At 44.8% G+C, this 26466-nt stretch overlaps 1 protein-coding gene across 1 annotated transcript in view; it reads left to right on the top strand.

Annotated features, from left to right (window-relative positions):
• The window catches only part of Fstl1 (follistatin-like 1), a 53184-nt gene extending 32515 nt beyond the window's left edge, over nucleotides 1-20669 (top strand). Inside the window, 9 exon segments of the mRNA NM_024369.2 lie at nucleotides 1901-2005; nucleotides 5609-5738; nucleotides 7077-7109; nucleotides 8492-8622; nucleotides 13461-13579; nucleotides 15237-15349; nucleotides 15644-15754; nucleotides 17079-17155; nucleotides 19360-20669. Coding sequence (NP_077345.1) covers nucleotides 1901-2005; nucleotides 5609-5738; nucleotides 7077-7109; nucleotides 8492-8622; nucleotides 13461-13579; nucleotides 15237-15349; nucleotides 15644-15754; nucleotides 17079-17155; nucleotides 19360-19404 — 864 coding nt within the window. The 3' untranslated portion in view covers nucleotides 19405-20669.
• Nucleotides 20670-26466: the final 5797 nt, after the last annotated feature.

The raw sequence follows: 26466 nt of genomic DNA, 5'->3' as shown, positions 1-26466 counted from the left end.
ACCTCCTCACGCATGCCCTGACAGGCGTGCCCCTCCCACACACCACACACCAATAAATAAACAATATGCATGCACGTGACACGATGAAGCTCTGAATGCCGCGGGGTCTTCTGCCGGCAGCATTGTCAGGTCTTCCCATTGATCACACTACCGTCCCCCCCAATCCCCACCCCTACCCCCACATCCCATCTATTCCTGCTCCACAGATGAGGAAATGCGTGGTTTGAAGGATCAGAGGGACAAGTTAAATACACACACGCTGGGAACATTTTGAGTTTTTCCTTGAACGCAGACATAAGCCCACACTCAGTGTTGTGTGCATTTGTGTATGTCTAGCTCCTATGATGGGCCCAGGGGTTAAAGTGCTCAGATCAAGGGAGGTGAAGAGGCCACTGGAGTTGTCTTTTACAACAATCGGCAATCTCTCTCTCTCTCCCCCTTCTAGCTCTGCTTTTTGCTCTCGGAGGCACAGATCTGACAAGAGGGAGGGCCCCGTCTGTCTGAAGGGTTTGCTCAATTTTATTCCCCCTCTCTGTTTAGGAAACAGAGCTCTAAATCCATCCTCCAACCTTCTGGGAATTACTTCCTCTTTTCTTCACTGTCTGCCAGCTTTTTTTGAAGTCTCCTTAGCAACATTTTTTAAAAATTTGTTTAGCAACAGCATGTAAGCCAATGAGCTCTGAGTATGCAAATGAGTTCTAGACCAATGAGAGCATTGCATGACAGGCAAGGGGGCTTATGGGAGTCGAGAATAACCTGGAGTTTGCAGAGCAGCCTCCAGGTGGCAGCAGAGCAGCTATTTTGGACCCATCTCATCTCTCAAGCCTGTGTGTGTGTGTGTGTGTGTGTGTGTGTGTGTGTGTGTGTGTGTGTGTGTGTGTGTGTGTGTGTGTGTGTGTGTGTGTGTGTGTGTGTGTGTGTGTGTGTGTGTGTGTGTGTGTGTGTGTGTGTGTGTGTGTGTGCGCGCGCGCGTTTTCCTGTTTAAGAATTTATTGTTACAGTAAGCCTTGTAGGTATGAGTTCTTTAGATACACGGTGGGCATGGGCTGGAAACAAGGACTTTGCCATTACCCCAGTCATTCCTAAGCTTCTTCAGTCTTTGTTTTGTAACCAGCTCCAGCCCAGTAGTCTTAGGCCTGGAGGCCTTGGGCATTTCAGCCTGCCCAGCCTAGTAGAGCAAAGGACCCAGGGGAATCTCTGTCACTGTTTGTCCACCGCTACCACAGAGTGGTTCTGTAACATCTGTCTGGACAGGAAGCCTGACCAGCAAGATGCTGGAGGGCCATTCTTCTCTCTTTGGGGTGGCTTTGGTCCTCTTCATCTTGTAGCCTGGGCACACAGACAGTGGCTGAATATCATGATAGCATATCCACATGCATATCCCTTTGAGATGGTACTGCTGGGACCACCTTGGTGTCAAGATGTCTGGATGTGTCTCCAGTGTCTTCATTTCTTCCTAGCTTAGACTTCTCATCCTCAAAGAGTCAGTTAAGGTGTGGAGTCTTCAGAAAGTGCCATCCCATTCTCTCGTACACATCTGTACCCAGTGTAGCCTTCCCATATATGTGTCCCTCCCTGAGAGTCACCGAGTTCCTGAGATCAGAGATTTCCCTGTGTATCTCTAGCCCCTAGCATAGTGCTAGCTTTACCATAAATGCTCAATACATATTTATTTTAAATGAGGAAGAATGCAAGAAAGACACTTCTGGTTTGCTTGTAGGGGAACAATTGTCAGTGCCTGAACCCGAGTCAGAACAGTGCCTGTGAGTTTGGTGCTAAAAGTTAGAGGATAACATTTGGCACATGAGGGCCCCAAGCCCGAAAGGTAATTACCACCACTGGCTCATCCTGTGGTGGACTCATCTCAGTAACATGGCTTCCTTTACGATCTGTGTTTTAGGAGGAACAAAGAAGCAAATCCAAGATCTGCGCCAATGTGTTTTGTGGAGCTGGCCGGGAATGCGCCGTCACGGAGAAGGGGGAGCCAACGTGCCTCTGCATTGAGGTGAGTCCTGATGTCAGACATGGAGGGCGGTGACTGTGTAGGGGGCCTGAGAACTAGCTCAATAGGAAATGTGCTTGCTACAATCAGAGCCTCAGGACTTAAACAGATGCCTGGTGTGGCAGGAGTCTGTGACCACAGTACGGGGGAGCAGAAGCAAATTCATGGAGTTCATTGTCCAGCCATTCTAGCCAAATCACGAGCTCCAGACATAGTGGGAACTCAATCTCAAAAAATTATACTGAGAACAACCAAGGACAACAAACGCCATGTGGATCATTGGCCTCTATACTCACAGGCACGCCAAAAAAGAAAAAAGGGGGGGAAATGAGGTTAGCAAGGAAGTAGAAGCAGTCTGGGTGTCAACCAGCATATGAATGGATGATGAAAATGTGGTACATGTAGACAATGAAATATTCAGGGCTGGAGAGATGGCTCAGAGGTTAAGAGCCCTGACTGCTCTTCCAGAGGTCCTGAGTTCAATTCCCAGCAACCACATGGTGGCTCATTTGTAATGAGATCCGATGCCCTCTTCTGGTGTGTCTGAAGACACCTACAGTGTACTCACATACATAAAATAATTTTTTAATTATATAAAAAGAAATATTATTTATCTTTAAAGAAAAATGAAATTTGTAGGAAAACAGATGGACCTAGAAGGTGTACTATTAAGTGAGGTGATTCAAACTCAGAAAGAAAAACAAAACACACGTTTCTTTCTCCTAGGTGGATCCTAGACCACACATATAACACAGAGAGGGGTTTGGGAGGGTAAAATGAGGCTGAGAGGGGAAAGGTATTACGATGAGGTCATCTGTGAGAAGGAAGGAATCTGGACAAAAGGACGCATGAGTCATGAAAGAATAAACATCGAAGGTTTTGTCTAGTTTCCCATCTGTCTCTTTTCCCTTCTGAGTTTTGGTTTTATTTGTTTTCGTGATGTATCAAGGACTGTTTAGCTTAATATGTAAATCCAACACGTGTCCTTCCTCTGAGGTAGTGGTTGTGGTAGTTGAACCCTCTCTCTAACTCCACTCACTGACTGCTGGAGTAACAAGGTGGCACCATGACTAGTCACAAGTGTATTCATCACATTGACCCACTTTGAAAAAGTGACTTTAAGAAAGTGTTCTGAGGAGAGACTCCGTAAGAGTGAATGGCTCCTTCCACTTAAAACTCTATGAAGTCATTCCATGGCAGCGTTAGTTAATACACGAACTGTACTGCAAAATATGAAAATAGGTATGACATTACATTTTTCTTTAAATTAAAAAGTCACCAATTGTTTATGTGTTAAATAGTGTAGGTAATTAGACATTGCCACTAATGACTCTCAGTCCTCAGTCTTAGGTAACTGGCATTAGCAACTTTTCTAAACTTAAGAGTTTCCCCAATTTTATACAAAATACTATTTCCACATATAGGTCTATGCAATTTACTTTGCAGTGTTTTCGGTTTGCTGTGGCAGCCACCGGATCAACATAGTGGTTTTTTTTAAGCTCATTTTTAAACACAGAGTAATATTTAGAGATGTAAATTTATTCATTCATTTCCTTAGAGATGGATATTTAAGAGGTTCTCTGGGTTGTTTACCATCACAACAATAGGATCATTTTACAAATACCCTTTATTTCTTAGAATTTATGGCCACTGGGGGCCTACTGGGTTAAAGGATATGCAAATTCTTAAATTATCAGACAGAATGTTGGCTTTGAAGTTTTATTTTTGAATGGCATTTGAAAGACAAGATGAGCCTTTGAGAAATAATCAAGACTAATAAATTTTCATTCTTAGTGTGAATGTAAATACACTGGCCTTGGGCTTTTCTTTCCCCCCTTCTCTCGAGTTGCCCTGTATCCTGGAAACGGGCTAGATCCTGATTCACTGCACCTGAAGGGAAAAATGTGCCAACTTGAAACCTTGTTGCGGTAAACTCTCCAAGCCAAATCAGCCCGGGCAAAGAAAACACAACTCAGTTAATATGAATACAAGCTCACAGCTAGATTGTATCGACCACTACACTACTCCATTCCCCTGGCTACAAGAGCCCTTCTAACTTGCGGTTTCTCCAGGTCATGTGCTCAACTCCGCCTTCCTTCCCCCTCCTCTTCCTCTCTTCTCTCCCTCCTCTCCCTCTCCAACTCTTCAGCTCCACCTTCCCTTCCCCTGCCCAATCACCGGCTCTCACAAGTTAAAATGGAGAGAAAGTTCGGATGAAGTCACCTGAATATGGGATTCAGTCTTGGGCCAGTGTAATTAGCATCAAATACAAACAGCATCAGGGCAACCCACAAAGCCTCAAACCTCATCCCATTAGGATCCCTTCACCCTGGAGGTCTGCATTAGAAGGGTGCTGACCACCATGTGGTAGCATAAATTAGACTAAAATCTGACTTCTAGTCTCAGCTTGTCCATGGTAAATGTGTGATTCTAAGCAAACAATCCCCAGGAGTTGCTGTGAAGATAAACCCATGTTGGTTTTGCCTAGCACGGAAAACACGGTGAGCACCAGTATAAAAGCTGACTGAATAAATGCAGTCCGCCATTCTTGGTTTGGAGGGGTCTGAGGCACTTCCTGGCTCAGGAGTCTGGTTCTTTGTATATCTGTTTTGGGGTTTTTTTGTTTTTTTGTTTTCTTGGTTTTTTTTTTTTTTTTGGTTCATTTGTTTCTTTGTTTCCTTCATACCTCGAGTAACTCTAATCTGTCTACAAGTTGAATGAACTTTATCCCATATTTCTGTCCATAATGATTTCCTGTAGTCTTTCACCCTTTCTGTTAGCCTTACAACACCAGTTGTGAAATTAGGACAAAAGCTGAATGTCTCCCAAATACTACAGAGAAGAAGTCCTTGTAATTAGGCCCTGGAAGAATCGGTGTCTGTGTGTGTGTGTGTGTGTGTGTGTGTGTGTGTGTGTGTGTGTGTGTGAGAGAGAGAGAGAGAGAGAGAGAGTGTGTTTTCATGCTCCCAACTCTGGCTGTTCCCTGTCATGGAGTGTAGGATTAGTCTGTTTCTGTTTCTATAACAAAGTGCTGAACTGCTGAGCTTGGCACTTTTCTAAATCATAGACTTGTATACTTCTCACTGTTTTAGAGGCTGTGAGGTGCAAGATCCAAGCTAATTCATTTATTGTCTAGTGAGGGCCTGGCCTCTACTTGCAAATGAACGTTTGAACACTGTATTCTCACAAGGAAAGGACAGAAGGGCCAAAGGCACAAATGCTCTGTGGAATCCCTTTTGCAAAGGTCTTCGTTCTGTTGCTGAGGAAGGAGCCCTGGTAACTTCATGTCCTTCCGAAAGCCTCTTCATACTGTTGCGTTGGGGGAATCCGTGCAGTACAACTATTCCAGCCGCAGCGGGGTGTTTGTGCCCTCACACTAGACCAGGATAGACAGACGGACATGGAGAACTTGGGGTAGTAGAGTGTCTGCTATATCAAGTAGAGTCACTAATGACCAGAGCTGGGGTTCCCTGGGCTCTGGTGGCGTACAGGCTCCCTCTCTGGTGGTGGTCTGTCAGGTGGTCACCTGACAAGATGGCCGGCTGCTCATGTGAGTGCACATAGCCAGCCTGGCTACACAAACACCCTCCTGCCGGTCTGTTTCAGCAATGCAAACCTCACAAGAGGCCTGTGTGTGGCAGTAATGGCAAGACCTACCTCAACCATTGTGAACTTCACAGAGACGCCTGCCTCACTGGATCCAAGATCCAGGTTGATTATGATGGGCACTGCAAAGGTAAGGCATACTGTCATCACTGACTGGCGGGTCTTATAGCGGGGAGGCAGGGACAGCCCTGGTGGGTCTTCTTTCTTTCTCTTGTTTCTTCTTGAGGCAAGAAGGAGGGGGAAGAGTGTTGGGGGGGGGAAGGACTTAGTCTTACAAGAAATGTAGGGTTGTTGTATAGTGATAGTATGTTGTTTTCCTATCACAGTTCTAAGTCACTTTGCTTCAGTAGCTGACCTGCCTTCTGAGTCCCTCTGAGGTGTGGGGAGGGAGCAGAGAAGGTAGACACCATTTAGCACCTCATCCTAAAGCAGCAGGAGATTAAGTAAAGAAGCCTTTGCTCCATCTCCACCGGAACTGCACTGTTCTAACTTTCAGCCCTGATAGCTGAAGTCCCAGGAAGAAAAGGGGACACTTTGAAAAGTGATTTTAGTGTTTATTTCTAAGTTGTAAAAAAGTTTCCTAGGAACGCTCTCTAAGGAAGAAGGGAAAGGGGCCTTGTAAGAAAAGGGTATACAGGGTCTAAGAAAAAGGGGATGAGGGGTTAGGGATTTAGCTCAGTGGTAGAGCGCTTGCCTAGCAAGCACAAGGCCCTGGGTTCAGTCCTCAGCTCCAAAAGAAAAAAAAGAAAAGAAAAGAAAAGAAAAGAAAAAGGGTATGAGGGGGGGTGTTCTCTTTGTCCTCAGCACTTGTACATCTTGCAGAATACACGATCACATGGCAAAAAGTTCATCACAGAACTGTGCAGAATTAATCTCCACATGAGTCTCAAAACCCCAGGAACTACTCAACCCAGCAGGAAGGAATATAAATCGAGACAGGCAATCCACTTTCCACAGGCAGGAAGGATTCCCGTCCTTAGACCCTACAAGAAAGAAAAGATCAGGATTTAAGGCAGGAGACTGGAGAGATGGCTTAGTCGTTAAGAGTGCTGGCTCCTCGCTCAGAGAACCCAAGTTCAGTTCCCACCCAGCACCCACACGGCATCTAGGAACCATCTCCAGTTCCAGGGGATGCAATGCTGTCTTCCAACCCGCACAAAGCAAGCATATTGGCACACAGACACACATGCAGGCAAAACACCCATACACATCACATAAAATAAACCTTAAGGAAGGAAAGAGTGAGGGAGAGAGGGTGGGAGGGGGGAGGAAGGAAGGAAAGAAGGAAGGAAGGAAGGAGGGGGAGGAAGGAAGGAAGGAAGGAAGGAAGGAAGGAAGGAAGGAAGGAAGGAGAGTTTAAGTAAGGTAAAACAATGACAAGGTTGCAAGACTTTGCAGTTTTAATCCTAGAAACAGACATTTTCTGTTATTCTTCTCTTTGCATTACACAATGTCTTTCGTCCTGCAGAAAAGAAGTCTGTGAGTCCATCCGCCAGCCCCGGTAAGTGCCTGACCTTTCTGTGGTATGTGTGCGTCTTAGGGTGGAGACTTCATGGAAGAAGCATCATGTCGGCCACAAGTCCCATTGAGCTGCCAAGGTCATCTGTGAGTCAGATGACTTTTGATCCAGATCTGGTCCGAGCACAACACAGCACAGTAAAACCATAAAACTGCGTTTTTAGGATGTTCATTTGTCGTGGAGTATACCAGTCTGTTTGGGTCTGAATGTTGGCTGTTCTACATTTTTGCTGACCTCACTGTAGGGACAGCCAGTGAGCCCTTCCTTCAGGGCCTTGTGAGACATGTTCATATCATGGACACATTGAAATCAGAAGACACCGATTTCAATGTCTCTTTTTGAAAGAGGATAGTTGGGAATCCCAGTATGGAGACTGGGATTTAATAGAACGTTCTATTAAAAATATATTAAAATCTCAACATGGTTTATAGTCCCAGACCTCACAGGAACCTTGTGGGTCTCACTGCGATTGCCTTGGAGTTAAGGTATAAAGGCTCAGAGAATTAAGTCCCTTCCCCTAAATCACACAGCTAGGAAAGGCAGAGGGGAAGGGGCACAGATACCTATTCCCTGTCCCTGTGCCCTCCTCAAGGCCTGGCATATGCTGTCTTCCAGGAATCTCCTTTGGCCAGTGCTGTCTCCACCCACTCGACTCCCATCTGATGCTCCCACATGACTTGTAACAGCTGCCCAGAGCAGGGCTGAGGCATGGCCCTTCCGTGGCCCCATTTTCTGTTGTTTATAATGAAGGGTGATGGGATTAAGTTTAAGGCTCAGTTGTCGAGATGGGAGAAGGGCGGCAATCCAGCAACATGAACGACTGTGATGTTTTCATTTACTGATGTGTTAATACCTACAGCTCACCTCAGAACTGAGAGAGTTTCTTTAATGAATGATCACTTTCCTCCTTTGTTCCCTGGCATTCATGAAAACATCCTTTAATTCTCTCCCTTCTTTGTTTCTTAAATAACAACTCCTCTTTTTAAGTTTCTACTCCAATGGTCTTCAACTTGGTACTGCGACCCTTTGATACAGTCCCTCCTGCCATGGTGACCCCCCAACCATATCGTTATTTTTGTTGCTACTTCCTAGCTGCAACTTTGCTACTGTTATGAATCTTGATGTAAATATCTGATATGCAGCCCCCAGCCTGCTCATTACTGGTGATTGACACATGTGAGTGTGACTCCTGGGGTAGACATGTTTCTGTCCTCCAGTGCAGTAGTCCTGCCTCCCTGGGTGCTTTGAAGACTGGATAGCATGGCACACGCAGGACTGAGTGGCACGAGGCTGCAGGCAGGGGCTGCTGATGACCCCAGGGTTCGCCTCCTCACACCCACCTCACGTCCCTCTCCTCCCCGCAGTTGTCTGCTATCAGGCTAACCGTGATGAGCTGCGGCGCCGGATCATCCAGTGGCTGGAAGCCGAGATCATTCCAGATGGCTGGTTCTCTAAAGGCAGTAACTACAGTGAGATCCTAGACAAGTACTTTAAGGTAAGCAGAGCTGAGGCCAACCGTGTTCAGTCCTAGGGAAAGGAGGACACCATCTTCCCCTTGTGTGACCGCCAGGAGACAAGGGGCATCTTAGGGTCCCTGAGAGTGTCCTCTTCACCAATAATGTTACGGAGCTGTGAAAGGTGCCTTGTGACCTGCCTGACCGTTGGGCAGACAACAGTTAACCTTTGGGATCCAACATCAATGTGTTGTTCGTTCCCCTTGAGCACTTGAAACTACCAAAGTCTTGAGGAGCTGCCATGGGAAATGTGGCCAAGCTCTCTCCTGCCCGTGTGACAAAAGCTAGTACAGAGCACCTGGTTCAGCCATACCAGACTTCAGCATCCTTCCTGACCAGCTTGCCATCTCTCCACATCACTAACTTGGCCTTCTCGGCTTCTTCATCCAAGAAGAGACAAGGAATATTTGGGTCTAGAAATATTCCAAATCCTCATAATGTGGCTGTCTACCGTATTACCATATGTCTACCATAGAAGACACTGTTCCATTGGGGGCCCAGACAGATAGTGATTTTGAAGGAGGAATGAGTAAGAAACTTACGTTTGGTGGGGGTTATGGTGCATCACAGACAGAAACCATTGGAAGAAACGGTTACGGGCACTCTACTAGTTTATGTGGCAAGAGCATAGACACACGCCTGCAATATTTCCAACACACGGACGCTCCCTGCACTCAGCCACACATTCAGGTATGACATGCCCACAGGGGCACCAAACATTATGTGCTTTCCGGATGCAGCAATGACAATGAGGTCATTGCTGTAGGTACTCACTCCAGTGCCTGTTCACAAAGCCTGCTGTCCCAACAACCAGTCAGAGAGAACTGAGGGTACACATCCACGGGACTGCCTGGAAGCTCTTGGGCTCCCCTCTCACAAGTATGTTTCATTCCAGCCTAGTCTGTGCGTTCTTTAGCCATGCATGCCCACAGATGAAGAGATCCGGTTTGGGTTGAAATAGCTATTTGGCCATTTAAGGCAGTGGTTCTCCACCTTCCTAATGCATGACCCTTTAATACAGTTCCTTGTGTTGTAGTGACCCCAACCATAAAATTAATTTCATTCCTACTTCATAACTGTAATTTTGCTACTGTTATGAATTGTAATGTGAATATCTACCGTCTTGAGCGATCCCAAAGGGGTCATGACCCACGGGTTGAGAACTGCTGATTTAAGGCATCTCCTACATGATCAGATAGAAGTTTTGTCTACTGTGACAGGATTTAAACTCTGGGTTCCTAGGTTCTGATATTACACTGGAGAGAAAGCATAGTTCTTCCCACTGTCCGCAGGCAGTGTCTTGGCCGTTGCCAAAGACATGGGCAGGTCCTCTACAGACACCCGCATCACTTCACTGAGCAGGAGAGTCGGACAGGAGCAGAAAGCAGTGTCAAGAAGATGATTTGGGGTGGTTGCCTGACAAGCCTGATGGCCTGCACTCAATTCCCAGGATTCACATGGTGAAAAAGGAAAATCACTCTTACAAATTGTCCTTTGGTTTTCACATACATGTTACATCATGACCCCCCCACACACTCACACATATATACACATATACATACACACACACATATATACATACATACAAACGTAAATAGTAAATAAACATAATTTTAATTTTTTAAGAAGATTTTTTTCTTGAAACCAAATGAGTAGTGTCTGCATGGTTTATTGTACATAGTCACTCTATCCTGTCCTTACAACATGAAGCTGTTGGGCACATGACGGTTTCCAAGAGGCCACTTGGGATCTCGTACCCAACTGTAGATGGCACCTGGCCTCAGGCACTTCTGATACCTGTTATTAAATCTGATTGCCAAGTACGTGGGCCACAGGGCCACCCGCTACATCTCCATCTCCCCAAGCAGTAACACTCTTGGAGGCTCCTAGCGCCATCCCAGCATGGCCTCTTGGGAAAGCAGCTTTTCTCTGGAGTACTGTACTCAGAAAGCCTGCTCACGGCTCACAAACACAAAGTTCCTCTTCCAAGACATCTGAGGAAGATGCCGCCCTACCAGGTCCACAGGTGAAAGAGGTAATGTCTCAGAGCTTAGTTCTTCATCCCAGCTGGCTTTCCTCACACCAGACAGTTGAATGGCAAAACTAATCAGAATTCGAGTGAGGCCCAAACTTGCCTTTCTCCTCCAGACACCATTTCTTTGATGAACACAGAGCAGAAGGAAAAGGGCGGCTGGTAGGGAGAGTCTTTTCTTTGCCGTGCTGTTCACACCTCGTGGTACTACATGGGAGACTGGGACTGAAACTGGAGCCAGCCTTCCTACCGCTCCTCCGAACACTCTGTCAACACACAAGGATGGTTCCCAAGCACGGGTCTCAAAGTACTCACCTTCTTTCTTTCTATACTCATAAAACCAAAAAGGGGAATGTTGCTGTCCCAGAAATAGAGCTGCAGATAGCATCGGGCCTTTGCGACTGGTTAGTTGCGTGAATCATGCTGGATTCTGGCCAGAGATTGAAATGCCACTGGGTTTAATGCTATTTCTGGGCAGGTACCAGACTTCTGTGATGAGACCGCCAAGAGCTGGGATGCCCTTTAGCTCTAGGCCTGCATTCTGGTTCTCGGGTAGTTGAAGTGTATACACAGAGCACTGACTTTTAAGAGCCCACTGTAAGTACCAGGTCCAGAGCGCCCTGTCCATGGCTGTGCAGCCACTGGTGAAGTACCAGGTCAGGATCGCTCAGCCAGGAACTGTGCAGCCACTGCAGGACCATGGCTTTCTCTTCGCTCACTCTGTGTGACAGGGTCTGTTCTAGTTGTCCTCAGGAAAGTTCTTTGGTCCTCAGAATGCTCCCCAATCAAGCTTATTGAATTGTACATCCTTAATTAATCAAAATCCCACGAGTGAATTATTGTGTACAGGGCAAGTGTACAGTGAGTGAATAAAAGATTGTCTAAGATATGTTCTGAGAATCAGGACAAGAGTGAGAAGCAGGTTCCAAGCAAAGGCTTAATGGTTGCTTCATGTATTCCCCTCACTGTATACGCCATGGAAACTTTACAGCATGGGATACATGGCAGCCATGAGAGGAGAGAAGGTGGCTGTTTTACGTTACCCAGGAGTCTGGGCAGACATTTCTTCCAGATTCTCTTCCACAATGTAAGGAGCCAACTTGAAAGTAACATGGAGATGCTGATCACTTCTCGGCACAGCCTTCAGAAAGTGTGGGGAATTGGGGGACAGGGGGCTTTCCACTGGACCTAGTTAGGAGAGCATCCAACATGGAATTAGATCTAAACCCTGGGACCGATGCCTCCTCTTGTTGCTAGGACCTAGGCATCTTGAATAGTTGCCGATGGCTGACGTCTCAGTGTAGCAGAGGGAATAATGCTTGACCTCATCACTCCTTGTTCAGCTGTGTCCTTAGGGTATCCACAGGCCATCTTCCCGCACAGTGTAGCCTGAGGACCTGTGCACACGTCTGCACCGGGGCCCAATGTAGGGTGCAGGAGAAGGGAGGCTATTCTTTTTTTTTTTTTTTTTTTTTTTTTTAGAGAATACTTTATTAGTTTTTGTAATCAAACCCACGTAGATAAGACCTTACATATTTAATACAGTGCGTTACCCCTGTACAAATGGAAAAAACTTAAGTTCAACATTTCTAGACCAATATGGCTGTTAATATCTGTACAGTGCCAACTCAACACAGTAAACGGGGATACTTTTTTTTAAAGTTGACAGCACAGCTAAAGTTTCCAAAAATTCAAATTATATATCTGTATATATATATTTATATTTATATAAAAAGACCAATAATAGCAGTGTGTTATGCAGCAACAGCAGCAACAGCTTTTCCAGGTTCTGCAGTCATCTGAACAAAACTGTAGAGACATCCAGCACACTCCATTAAAAAAAAAAAAAAAAAGTAAAAAAACAAAACCCGAGAAAACAGCACAGTTCTGTTACTCTTGTGGTACCTGGCACCATTTTTTTTTTTAAATTAGCTTCTCAATCATCATCTGGAAAGAAAACATTCTGAGCAACATCATTAAAAACAGCTCTGATAAAGCACGGTCACTACTACGTATCATAAAGCAGGTACAAGCTATTTTACATCCACAGAGAAGGGAGGCTATTCTTTTTTTTTTTTTTTTAAGATTTATTTATTGTATATGAGTACACTCTAGCTGTCTTCAGACACACAGAAGAGGGCATCGGATTCCTTTACAGATGGTTGTGAGCCACCATGTGGTTGCTGGGAATTGAACTCAGGACCTCAGGAAGAGCAGTCGGTGCTCTTAACCGCTGAGCCATCTCTCCAGCCCCGAGGCTATTCTTAAATAGCATGATAGACTCCTGTGGGTCCCAAAGGGAGCTCGGGAGATCACTTCCCAGTAATCTACTGCTGCAGCTGCCCTCGAGCAGCCCGTTAGAATCAGACGCCCTGGGCTTCACCTCCCACACCCTAAGTTACTGCTTACAATGCCACGCCCTGCTCTGTGTTCACTGGAGTGTGAGACAGTGACTTTACCAATGGTCTGAGCCCAGGTCTACAGGACAGTGTCAGGGACTGGGTCAGACATCTGTTCGGGCCGCCCTCCTGAGCAGGATCCATACTAAAAGAACCCCTCCCTCCATGGCTTCTCTCCAGGCACTGTCACATGCTCATCTTAGAGTTCCGCTTCCTGGTTTGGGCACCCAGTGATCTGGTCCATTGCTACTATGGTGCCTTTTGGCCAAACTAGGGTAGGGTTGGAGTGTGTTAAGTGTAAGATTAACTGAGAGGTCAGGCCAGAGGCTGCACTAATAAAACTGGGGCTCCCTAAACACTCCTGAGAGATCTCTTCATCTCTCTCCAGAGCTTTGATAATGGTGACTCTCACCTGGACTCCAGCGAATTCCTGAAATTCGTGGAGCAGAATGAAACAGCCGTCAACATCACCGCTTACCCCAATCAGGAGAACAACAAACTGCTCAGGTGAGGAGTGGGCGCTTGGGCATATGGTCCCCAGGGACAGTTGCCTGAGAGGGGGCGGGATTCGAACCCCTTCCACCAGCAAAGGAACATTACAAAACTGGGATTTCAAGCAACATTGATATCTGATCAAGCAGTTACTGTTTGGGGTCAGAACTTACAAGGAAAAAAGTAATTTTTAAATAAATTATCAAGGTCATGTCGTGCCTACACTGCTTCTGGGTGTTCTACCTCCCAAAGGAACTGTGTTGATGTGTTCTATAGTTGTAGACCTGAAGTCTTTCCACTCCTGGTGTTTAAGGTGATCTGAGCTGTTTGGTGTAGAGTCCTCTAACTGTTATGAGTGTCTTCTTTCTTCTAGTGTTATCTTCATATTGTATTAATAGACAAAGCTTCCGGTATGGAGCTGGTACCTCAGTAAGAGTTAAACATGGGGAAGGCGCCTCTCTTTTGTTCACAAGTTCAAAGTGCAGCTTTTGTGACTCTTCCAAGCCATAGTCCTTGACCTTATGGAAAATAAACTCAGAAAGATTGAACAATTAACTCAAGGACATTTGAGTAGAAAGTGTCTGAGCCAAGGCCCATCTTAGGCAACAGAGGAGGGTGATAGAGCTGAGGAGGCTCAATAAAACTCCTGAAAGAACTCTCTAGAAGGGTGTGTTGATCCTTGTTTTGTTGGCATAAATATTATTTTTGGGGTTGCTACACCCCCTTGTTGTCTTTAAATATATTAGGGGTTTCTACCATATAGTTCCCTAATAAAAGACACAGAGCCTTTAGATTTATAATAACCTAATAAAATAAAATAAAATAAAATAAAATACTAGAGCTGGGCAGATATTAACCCTCTATGCTATGTTATCTATTTCACTGTTAATATCCCCAAGATATCACTTGCCATGTTCTGCCTGGGCCACTTCTACTCCAACAGGCCGACCCTCACACTCACCATCCAACTACCCATGGCAACTTCCTCCTTCCTCCTCTTCTTTCTCATCTCTCCTGCAACCCCAAGCCTGTGGACCTTGGCTCCACTTCCCTCTCCTGCCCAGCCCAGGTTGTAGGCATCTTTATTAACCAATCAGGTACAACCTGGGGGACAAGGTTTATGCCGAAAAGGCTGGCGTATATGCGGATCTCCTTATCAGGGCTAACCAGATCTTGGGGGCCAATATCAAACATTTTGAATGCAAGCAGCACCAGACCAACCCACTACATTCTTTCAAGTCCTATATTCCTTTTCATGCCGTCTGTCACCTCTCTTCTGATGTCACCTCTCTTCTGATGTCACCTCTCTTCTGGAATGGTTGGCTTACTAGTCATACCACAGATGACAGTCTACACTGGAGGAAGGTGTGCAAACGGTGGGAGCATTTGTTAATCAAGGCGGACAAAACTATTCACAAGACTTTAGTTGTCACTGGGGAAGCATATGAACAGCTTAAGTGATCTGGAACCCAGCTTGATAAGCTGAAGGTTGGAGGTTATAGGTTATAGGAGGTTACTGGGTCACAGTGTGACAGGCCAAAGGGGAGAGAAGCATTTTCAGTGTAGTCACTTTGCCTGGGGCTCCAGGTGTCTGTGAGCCTGATGCTGGCTTCCTTTCTTAGGGGAGAAGCCAAGGCCTTGCTGACGGTGTTTCTCCCATGTTTTGTTTCAGAGGCCTCTGTGTTGATGCCCTCATTGAACTGTCCGATGAGAACGCTGACTGGAAACTCAGCTTCCAAGAGTTCCTCAAGTGCCTCAACCCATCCTTCAACCCTCCTGAGAAGAGTATGTCCAATCTAGAAACTGAGTGTTGTTGGGGATGGAAGCATTTCAGGGAAGGAAAGACTGGTAGACCTCTCCAGAGATAACTGGTCTAGCCCTCGTCCATGAAACTGGGCTGTCACCAACCCATCCTCTCCATGATGAGGTTGAGGCTAGAAACTTATAGGACATTTGCCCGTGAGAGACGAGGCCATCCTTGTCTGAGAAAGGAGACATGTAAGTGCCCAGACTGTATCAAAGGCACCACCCCGTTCAAATCTCATGTCCCAACTGTTGTCTTTGTTTATGGTCCAACAGAGTGCGCCCTGGAGGACGAAACCTATGCAGATGGAGCTGAGACCGAGGTGGACTGCAATCGCTGTGTCTGTTCCTGTGGACACTGGGTCTGCACAGCGATGACCTGTGATGGTGAGCATGCTTAGTGCAGAGGAGGGAGCGTCACTGTGACTTGAATGAGAGAAGGTGACAGGGGTATGATGAGGAAAAGAAAGGCCAGGGACTGGAAGTAACCCAAAGCTCCCCGGCAGAGCACTGGGTGTAAGGCGTTTGTTCCAGGTGGGTCAGGTGTGAAAATCACTCCAGAGGCCTCAGATGAGAGAGAAGGGTGACGATACAGAAATATGAAACTGAAATAATCATCATGAAAGAAAACACTCATCTGTGAGAATTGCGTGCCGGCACTCTACCAGTCTTTGCATCCTAACCAACTTAATCTTGCTACAGCCACACTGATTGCTACATGCCCTCCTCCCAGAAAGTAGTCTATGGAGCCTCAACACATCTTGGTGTGCAGGCTGTGTGATATGAGAGGGAATTGAAGCAGCATTTTCAGCTAGTACCAGAAAATTAGCAGAATTAGATCACAAATCTCAAAGATACAAACAAACAGGGGTATTGAGATAATACCCAAAGGAGCCAGGGCCATGAGAAGTGGCTGTGAGGGAGGGCCTGACTACCCATGCCTACTGTTTCCTAATGGTGAATATCAAGTCCCAGGCTCCCTTCCAAACCTTCTAGATTGTAATCTACCAAAAGAACATCTTGAGGATCTGTGAAGGATTTGTATTTTGTTTGGTCATTTGTTTGGGGTTTTTTGTTTTGTTCCATTTTACTGGTTTTTTTTTATAGTCTTACTTGAGAAATATTTATTAGTGATGTAGTGATCAACCCCAGGTATACAGAACAACCTAGAGAACTCTTCAAAAAAGTAAAAACTTGAGTACCCAGCTGCCTCTCACCCCAATCAATTATATCAAATTTCCAGCAGGTGAAAGCCCGGTGATTTGAATTTAATTTCTCTTTGTTTTGTAGTTCTAGGGAATTGAACGTGGGGGTGGGGACATGGTTTGCACACTGGGCAAGCACTCTGCCAGTGGACCACATCCTGAGCCAGAAATCATGTTTGCTGATGTTCTCTGGGACACTGTGTGGGTGTGAGAATGGCTGAAAATCATGGTCCCAGAAGAACCTCCTGAGTCGGGAACCCGGTTGTTACCATTGCTTTTCTGTAGGACTAGCATATCTTATGGGTGTGCATTATTAAGGAAAAGAACAGGAACAGAAGCCAAAGAATTAGGGTAGATTTCTTATTCCTATGACCTTCGATGTTGTAAAACTCAGAGAAAGGTGGGCAGTTCAACTCTCCCTCCACAGGGTAAATGGACAGTCTAGGGGTAGTGTCTTCTCTGACTTAGCACAGCCCTCCTGCTCTGAACTTTGATTCTTCTTACAGGAAAGAATCAGAAGGGGGTCCAGACCCACACAGAGGAGGAGATGACGAGATATGCCCAGGAACTCCAGAAGCACCAGGTGAGTGGCAATTACAGTGCTGGTTCAAAGCAGACTCTTAACACCACCAAGCTGTGTAGTGCCCCCCAGGAGATGAGGGAAACTCGCTTCATTTAACACAGGAGATCCCGGATGATGCCATCTCACCTATACCATTAAACTGTGATATAGACCCTTCCCTGAAGGAGTTACTGTGATAGAAGGGGTTGGGGTATCTCTAGAAAACCTTCTATCAGTCATCAGCTGAGAGCTGCTACTAGGAAATGGTTCTTTGCATTTCTGTCCTCCAACATGTGTGAGCAGAATAGACTCCTAAGAAACCCTGAGGCAGAGAGGCAGGTTTAGGTAGGCAGTGAGATGTCAAGCTGGTGTTCACTCAAGAAACGTTCAGTGCGAGGCAGATGGACATGAAATGCCAACTGCGTCTCATAGATCCCAGCCATGGTGTCAGCAGTTCCCTAGTGCAGTTTTTAAATTGAAGTAGAATTCATATGTCATAAAATTTACCCCTTTCAAATATGCAATTTTGGCCAGGTGGTGGTGGCACACACCTTTAATCCCAGCCCTCTAGGGGAGGGGAGGGAGAGACAGGTGGATCTCTGAGTTCAAGGCCAGCCTACAGAGTAAGTTCCAGGACAGCCAGGATTACACAGAGAAACCCTATCTCAAAGAGAAACCAAAAATAAATGAATTAATGAAATTAATATTATGCAGTAATACTATATAATAATTAATGAAATTAAATAAGCAACTATGTGAGTGGGTGGCTTTCAGGGTATTCCTAAGTTTGTCAGCTCCTCCCCACTGTCTAATTCCAGAGAATTTTAACCTCCCCAGAAAAACCCATGCACATTAGACATTGCTCCTCATTTTCCTTGTCCTCTGCCTTTGACAATTACCAATCTATTTCCTGACTCTGAGTCCAAACCCCACAGATGTATCAAAAGCAATGGGTCCCAGAGGTACACTTGTCTGGGCTTTGAACTTGGCTATTCAACCTTCCTATTGTCCTTGGGAATATTCTGAAGTCAACGTCTTAACATCTTCAGCTGTAACAAGAGAGCACTACAACACCAGGTCTTACAACAGGGCCTGACACATTCCTCCAAGGATGTACGAGTAGCTAACAAGGGCTTAGCACCATTAGGCATTACAGGGTGCCTGGTCTGGGTACGTCATATAGAATGACCCTCTTCTGCCTGGCTCCTTCCACTTAGCATAATGCTCTGCAGGCTCATGCCCTTTGTATGAAGCTGCTTCATCTCTCTCCATGTGAGTGCCATTCTACATGTGTGATCGTTTGTGTATGTATTCAATATGTGATGGGTATTTAGGTGACTCCTGACTCTGATGGAGGATGCCGGTGTGAACGTTATTGTACAAGTTCCTGTGTGAACATATGTTTTCACTCCCCCTACATATTTAGGAATGGAAACTACACCATAAGATAGATCTGTGTTTAAGCCCTAGGGGGTTGCCAGACTGCTTTCTAAACACCATCCGTTGTACATCCTCCCCATCAGGTCTCCGTTTTCTTTACACCCAGGCCAACGTGTGTTACTACTGTTCTTTATTTCATCCCACCGTCTGGATGTAGTGGTGTCTTGTGGTGTTTCCAGTTGCACCCCTGTAATGGCTAGTGGTGCTAAGCCCTTGTTGGCTGTCTGTACATCTTTAGAAGAACATGTCAGGCCCTGTTGTAAGACCTGGTGTTGTAGTGCTCTCTTGTTACAGTTGAAGGTGTTAAGATGTAGACTTCAAAATATTCCCAAGGACAATAGGAAGCTTGAATAGTCAAGTTCAGGACCAGACAAGTGCGCCTCTGGGACCTATTGTTTTTAGTACATCTGTGGGGTTTGGATTCAGAACTCCTTCCCTTAAGTACCCTTTTGTCCTTAAAACTGGGACAGTAATATCTGATTCATAGATGCTCATAAGGGTCAGCTGGTAATTCTGTAGACTGCCTCTCATGTTTATCACTCAAGGAGGAAACACACATGTAAGCAACTAAATTCTTTTTTTTTTTTTTCTTTTCGGAGCTGGGGACCGAACCCAGGGCCTTGCGGTTGCTAGGCAAGCGCTCTACCACTGAGCTAAATCCCCAACCCAAGCAACTAAATTCTAACATAGCGCATGTCCATTGATGCTCTGAAAGTCTGGGGACCTGGATACACAACCAACCTTTTAATGTCTTCCTATTGATTATATCCCTTTACATCTCAAAGGGAACAGCAGAAAAGACCAAGAAGGTGAACACCAAAGAGATCTAAGAAGAGGCACGTAGCACCTCATCTGGAACCCAGCACCTCCTCTTCAGCGCTAAGTCCAGTATACAGCGTCTGTGGCAATCACCGAATCACCAGTATTTGCTTGTACGGCAGCAAATCTTATTCTGTTTGTTTTGCAATAAAGGAAGTGAGGGTGGCTGGCTAGCCAGGGCAGGCAGGCCACAACTTTCACTTCTAGGAATGCTTTAAGAGACACTAAAGGGCACCTTGGGGCAGGAGGCGAGTATCCGGTTGGCAGAGGAGCAGAGGCAGGTCTGAATGAAACCTTTCTGGGGTCAGCTGTGAGGATACAACAGGAAAAGCATGTGATGTTAGGGGGAACACTGAGCTGGCCCTGCTGGAGGAAATAGGGGGAGCTTGGTGGGGAGGAACCCTGCTGCTTTGACCCTTGTCACCACTGTCATCATCCCAGATCTGCAGCAAATCTGCTTCTCCTTTTGATCCCCACAGTCACCTGCATACACAGTCGCCCCATTAGTTAGCTGTGTCCCTCAAACTTGGAGTTTCCTGAAGAGTGGGTTTGAATGATGCAAATACTTACGGACTTCAAGCGCCATGGAGACCTAACCAAAATTTTAAATACATTTCCCTTCTTTTTTTTTTTTTTTTTACCAAAGGTGCTATTTCTCTGTAAAACACTTTTTCTTTTTTGCAAGCTGACTTCATTCCTCAGTTATTACCATTATATTATTGTTGTTTTTTAATATTTCATCTTTTGACTAGATATTACGCTTTTGTGATTATTTTTTTTCATTAGTCTTACCATTTCAGAAGTGAAGGTGAAAGGGGTTTGGGTGTTTCTCCAGGTACAGGGAACTCTAACACAGATGACCCCTTGCCCTGCCACATCCTAGACTGAACGCAGTCCAGAGCTACTGCACCCCCACCCATGGCTCCCACATGATCGGCTGGGTGCCACAAAGCACAAGAGGTCCCTCAGACAGAAGCCATGGGAAAAAAGCATCTTCATAGACAGTTGAGATCCAAAGAGTTGATTTGGTTTCATTTCTTGTGAGAAGTTCCAAGGACGGGATCCCAGGCCATGGCAGCCTGCCGTCATCTGTGGCTAACGGGCAGAGCGAGTCACTGCGGTCCTAGCTCTCCTATTTCTGGGTGTCCGTTTCCTTAGAGAACTGATTAGGAGGCATCTTGAGATTTAATCAATGGTAGTTTGTGGTTTAGGCAATCCTCAAGCCCCTTTGTTGTCCTGTTTTATGTGCATTGGACGTAACAAAAAAAAAAAAAAAGAAAAGAAAAGAAAAAAGAAAATCAAAACCTTATCTCATTTGCAAAGTTCAATCTGTAGACCATTCGAATAAACTATGGAGGTTTTCCTGCATAGCAAGTACGGGATGTTGAGACGGAAGTGGAAGTCCTCCTAAAGAGTGGACCCCGTTTGCACCTGAACGGAGACGACTCTGCTTTGCTGAATGCTCTGCACCATCCTCCTCAAAGCTCTGAGCCCTGCTTCTGAAGTCAGGATTTCAAACTCCCTCTCCAAGTGCCTTGGAGAGCTCACAGCAGCAATGCCTTCATCAAAGGCTTTGCTCGTTCTTGGACATGATGGGGGAGGGCAGGTATATCAGTTCGTTCAAGTAGCAACAGGGTCTGTTGGTCAGTCTTCTTTAGAACATTGCTTCCGACCAAGACTATCCCACCCTCTAACACTGAACACCCAAGAGCTAGCCACATTCCTCTCAAGTTCTGCTGCTTCTGTGTAACTAGGGCAGCTGTTGTCTGAACCACCACAGATTCCTGTGACCCTTGAACCATTCATGAAAAGCTAAGTAACCTGGTTTGGGAAGACTTGGGTTGAGGTTTGCATGGGGCCAACAAGCAGGATAACATCTACTTCAGTTCCTAGTGTCCTCTAGAAACCTTTAGGCCAAGACTGCAGGCTCCCTGGGCTTGCTCTGTGGTTTGGTTTGGTTTTGTTAACATCAGTATCTCTCAAGATCTAGGACCCAGGGAGGTCTTTGCATATGCCAGGGCTCTGGATGCTACTGTCAGTCTTGGGAAGCAGGCTCGTCCACCGGCAGCGAAGTCCATGTGAGCACTCTGAATGCCTTGGTGACGCCAATGACCTAAACAGTTAAACTTCAGAAAACAGTTTCAACAGATTTCTGCTGCCCGTGTGGTTATGAAGATGCGTTTGTATTTACTGTGCTTCCATATTTCATTTAACTGGTTTTTGTTATTTCTGATTTTTGTTACTATTAATAAATAAAGGTAAAACAAAATAATAGTTTGTTTCCTTATCTCCAATGAAGGCCAAATGAAATTATGAGACTATTAACCTTTTACCACATAAAAGTAGGTTTTGAGTTCCTCTGAGCCTTGGTGGGGAGTGATATAAATACATGATTATGCCTTTCTATTTGATGCTAAGCATTGGGCCACCATGTGTGGCAACAGTCATTGATTCTCAGCAGTCCGACCAATTATGAGTTTCTGCAATAACCATTGCCCATAGCTGACCAGGACAGCAATGGAAATCTGTGGCTGTAAAGAGTCTACAAGAGCAATTTAACAAGCACAGCATAGCTGCTTAGATCAATAGCCGTAGCTTTCCTCCACTGGATCCGTTCACCTCCCCCTCTGGCTTACAGTACCAAACATAAGACCTGTCTATGGAATGGGCATTAAATCCAACCAGAAGAGGGTTGATACCAGTAATAGTCATGCTACCATTGCACCAATGGGCACATCTTGCCTGGAAAATGGTGGTCCGGCTGGCATGGTCCATAAATGTGTAACAATTCTTCCCCAGCCTCAAATCTATAAGACACTCAAAGACTACAATTCTCATTTGTTTGTTTGTTTGTTTGTTTGTCAAGATGGGGTTTCTCTAACAGCCCTGGCTGTTCTGGAACTCATCAAACTAACAGAGATCCACTTGCCTCTGCCCTTCGAGCTGGGGTTAAAGATGTGTGCCTGCACGCCCAGCTCCAAAGACTACAATTCCATAACGAAACTTCTTTTAGAGAGGATCCACTAGTGTCCATTTCAAGCAAGTGCCAGTTGGTGTGGGATTCGGCAGCTAAACTAAGATGGCTCTGTCTAACTCAATTAAGGGGAGATAGTACAAGGTTGGAGTGTTTCAAAGAGACAGAAGAAGAAGAGCTTGAGAAATTTACAACAGCAGTGATAAAAAGGGCTGGAACGGGCTAAGAAAAAGACAACATGTAGAGAAGAATCCAGGCTGACCACAGCTCCAAACATTTGGCTTCTGTCTGGTTAAGGTCACTATTGCAGTGGCTAAACATGACCAAAGGAAAGGGTTTATGTCACTCACAGTTTCCTATACAGTTCCTCATCAAAAGCAGGAGGGCAGGAACTCAAACAGGGCAGGAACTTGGAGGCAGGTGCAGAGGTCATGGAGGAGGGCTGTTTCCCATGGTTTGTTTCTCCTGGGCTTGTTTCTCATGGTTTGCTCAGCCTGCTTTGATATAGAGCCCAGGACTAACAGTCGAGGGATGGCCCCACCCACAATGAGCGGATTTCTCCCCATCAATCACTATTAAAATTTCCCATAAGCTTGCCTGCAGCCCAGTCTTAATGGAGGCATTTTCTCAATGGAGCTTCCTTCCTCTGATGACTCTAGCTTATGTCACGTCCACATAAAACCAGCCAGCACAGCTTCCCAGAGGAAGTGTCATGCAAAACGTAAGCCAGCCAGTTTTGGTGACAAGAGACAGGCCATCCTGTCTCAGAGGAATGTTTATAGATATGTGTGTTTACATTAAGAAAAGATCTCAAATAAATAACCTAAGGATGCACCTTGAGGTCTTAGGGGAGAAAAAAACAAAACAAACAAACAAACAAACAAAAAGCCATAGATGTCAAGAAATAAAATTCAGGGAAGAAATTAATTAAATAAAGACTTAAAGGACAATACTTAGAATCAAGCAAAGAGCCGTTTGGTTGAAAAGATAAAATTTATAAACTCCTAGCTCAATTAAGTAACACAAGGAAAAAAAGGACCCTAATAAAATTACAGATGAAGGGGAGGTGTTACAACTAATTACAGTGAAATCCAGATCATATTTTGCAAACTTAGATTTTTAAAAAACTAGAAAATATGGAAGCAATGAATCTATTTCTGAAGCATATGACCTGTTAAAAGATACAAACACTTATACATAATTATAACGGGCAACACAATTGTAGCTTTAATAAATAGTTACCCTCACAAAAAAGTCCAAGTCCAAAAAAAGTGGACAAATCCACTGAGAAATTCTACTCAATCATTAAAAAAAGAGCTAATACCAATACTCTTGAAACTATTCCCCAAAACAAAAAGAGAAGGCACCCTACCTACACATTCTGCAAAGCCAGCATTATCTTCATATCAAAACTAGATAAAAATACAGACAAGAGGAACAACAAACAAACTAATTTGCCTGATGAATATTGAACTCAAAATTCTCAGTAAAATGATGGCAAATCAAGTTCATGAACGCATTAAAAAAATCATATACTGTGGCTAATGGCTTCATCCCAGGGATGCCAGGCTGGTGCAACACACATAAATGAGTAAATACAATACAACACAAAATTAGAAATAAGGACAGTAACCACATAGTAAAAGGCTTTGACAAAACTCCACATCTACTCATGGTAAAAAGCTTTCATGAAACTAGGAACAGGGGGAACACATGGCAACATAAGAAACACCATCTCTTCAGTCCTTTACCCAACACTAAGTTGGGGAAACTAAAGGCATTTGCTCTAAAATTAGGAAAGAGACAAAGATGCCTATTCTCACCACACTTTAGGATAGCCTAAATCTCACTGAGAACAATAAGACAAGAAATAAAAGAGCTACAAATAGAAAAGAGGTCAAAGTATTCTTATTGCCAAAACCAAACCAAACAAACAAACAAAATGGCGGGAGGAGTCCCCTTGGGAGAGTTCTCAGCAGTACGAACACTTGCTGAGCAAGCACAGGGACCTGAGTTCAAATCCCTAGCACCCATGTAAAATCCCTGCTATGGCTTTGTGCCTATCTGTAACCCTAGAGAAGCAGAGAAGACAAGGGGATCACTAAACTTGCTGGCTGCCAGCTGAACTGCAGGTTCAATGAGAGACCCTGCCTCAAGAGAAGAAGGTTGAAACACTCAATGTCCTCTTCTGGCCTCTATGTTATGTGAGGTGTGCACACACACACACAAAACTACACACAACAACACCTACAAAAATAAACATAACCTATGTTCTTGCATGTACTGCATGAGGTCTGCTAATCTTAAGAAATCCCACAATGGGATTTAGCTCAGTGGTAGAGCGCTTGCCTAGGAAGTGCAAGGCCCTGGGTTCGGTCCCCAGCTCCGAAATAAAGAACAAAAAAAAAAAAAAAAAAAAAAAGAAATCCCACAATGAATGAATGAATGCTTTACATAGGAGCCATCAAATTAAAGGTCAACATGAACTATTGCGTCTAAAATGGCTCGAGTCAGAGTTGATCACTGACAGCACTTCCTGCATTTGTGTAGGAACTCACTATGGTTTTTGTGTTTTTCTGGTTTTCCTTTATAAGCTGACAGAGAAAAAATCAACAATGTCCTGGCTCAATCCCATCTGAGTTATGGTCCTGATTGATCAGTATTACGGTGTGTGTTCAATAAACCATCCCTATCTGGAAAAAAAAAAAGCTTTAAAACACTGAAGGAAGAAATTGAAAACTAAACGAGCTGGCAACAACTCCCACGTGTATTGATTGTGAAAATTAATATTGTGAAAATAGATACATTGCCAGAAGCCTTCTACAGATTCAACACAATCTCCATTTAAATTCCATTCTTCACAAAACAAGGGAAAGCAACCCTAAAACTTGTATAAAAATCACAAAAAGCCAATAGCAAAAAAAACAAAACAAAACAAAAACAAAAACAGAGAAAGGACTGCTGGAGGAATTCAAAAAACTAATCATAAATCATAGACACACAGTAATAAAAACCATCTGGCACTGACCCCACCCCCACACCAATAAAGGATCCAGAAAGAAACTCACACAGCTACAGCTACCTAATTGTGACAAATCTGTCAGAAAAGAAATACATGGAAAAGGGGATAAGGGGAAGTTGCTTCAAGAAATGAAACTCGTCTGTCCACACACTGAAGAGTGACAAACTAAGTCTGTGTCCCTTTCCTTATACAGGGATCTATTTCAATGTAGCCAAGACCTCAGTATAAGACCGGAAGCTTTGAAATTTCTAGAGAAAACAGTCAAACTCCTGAAAGTTAGGGGTATAGTAAGTACTTTCTGAGAAGAACTTAATAGCATAGGAAATAATCCCGAGGATTGATACCTGGGATTACACGAAGTAAAACAGCCTCTGCACAGCAAATAAAACAGCTGCTAGAGCAGCGGTCCTCAACCTTCCTAACACTGTGACCCTTTAACACACTTCTTCCTGTTGTGGTGACCAGGACCGTAGAACTATTGTCACTGCTACTTCCTAACTGTAAATTTGCTACTGTTATGAACTGTAAGGTAAATATCTGACATGCAGGTATCTGATATGAACACTATGAACACACACACACACACACACACACACACACACACACACAAGGAGTCATGTCCCACAGGTAGAGAACCACTGTACTAGAGTAGAAAGGAAGTCAACATCTAAGAAAAAGCTCCACCAATTACGTCAGACAGGAGACTGATACCCAGGATACATAAAGAACTGCAGAACGTAAGTGACAAAAAATTAAATCAATAAAGAGAACTAAGGCCAGCCCTTAAAAAAAAAAAGGCAAATAAATATTTCAAGAGCCTTCAACATTCTTAGCCACCAGGGATATGCAAATTAAAAGTAATTTCAGATTCCATTTCTGCCCAGTCAGAATGGCTCTCGTGAAGAGAACAAATGACAATAGGTGCTGGCAAGGATGTGGGGAGGAAGGTCCCTCACACACAGCTATCGGGCCTGCAACCTGGTGCAGTCACTTCAGAAGCAGCATGGCGGTCCCTCAATAAACCAAGAGTAGAACTGCAATTTGACTCAGCTACACTGTAAGCACCCACTGTCCACA

Source organism: Rattus norvegicus, chromosome 11, assembly GCF_036323735.1.
Source record: "Rattus norvegicus strain BN/NHsdMcwi chromosome 11, GRCr8, whole genome shotgun sequence".
In the NCBI taxonomy this organism is placed as follows: Eukaryota; Metazoa; Chordata; class Mammalia; order Rodentia; family Muridae; genus Rattus; species Rattus norvegicus.
This window is presented reverse-complemented; position numbering and strand designations above follow the sequence as displayed.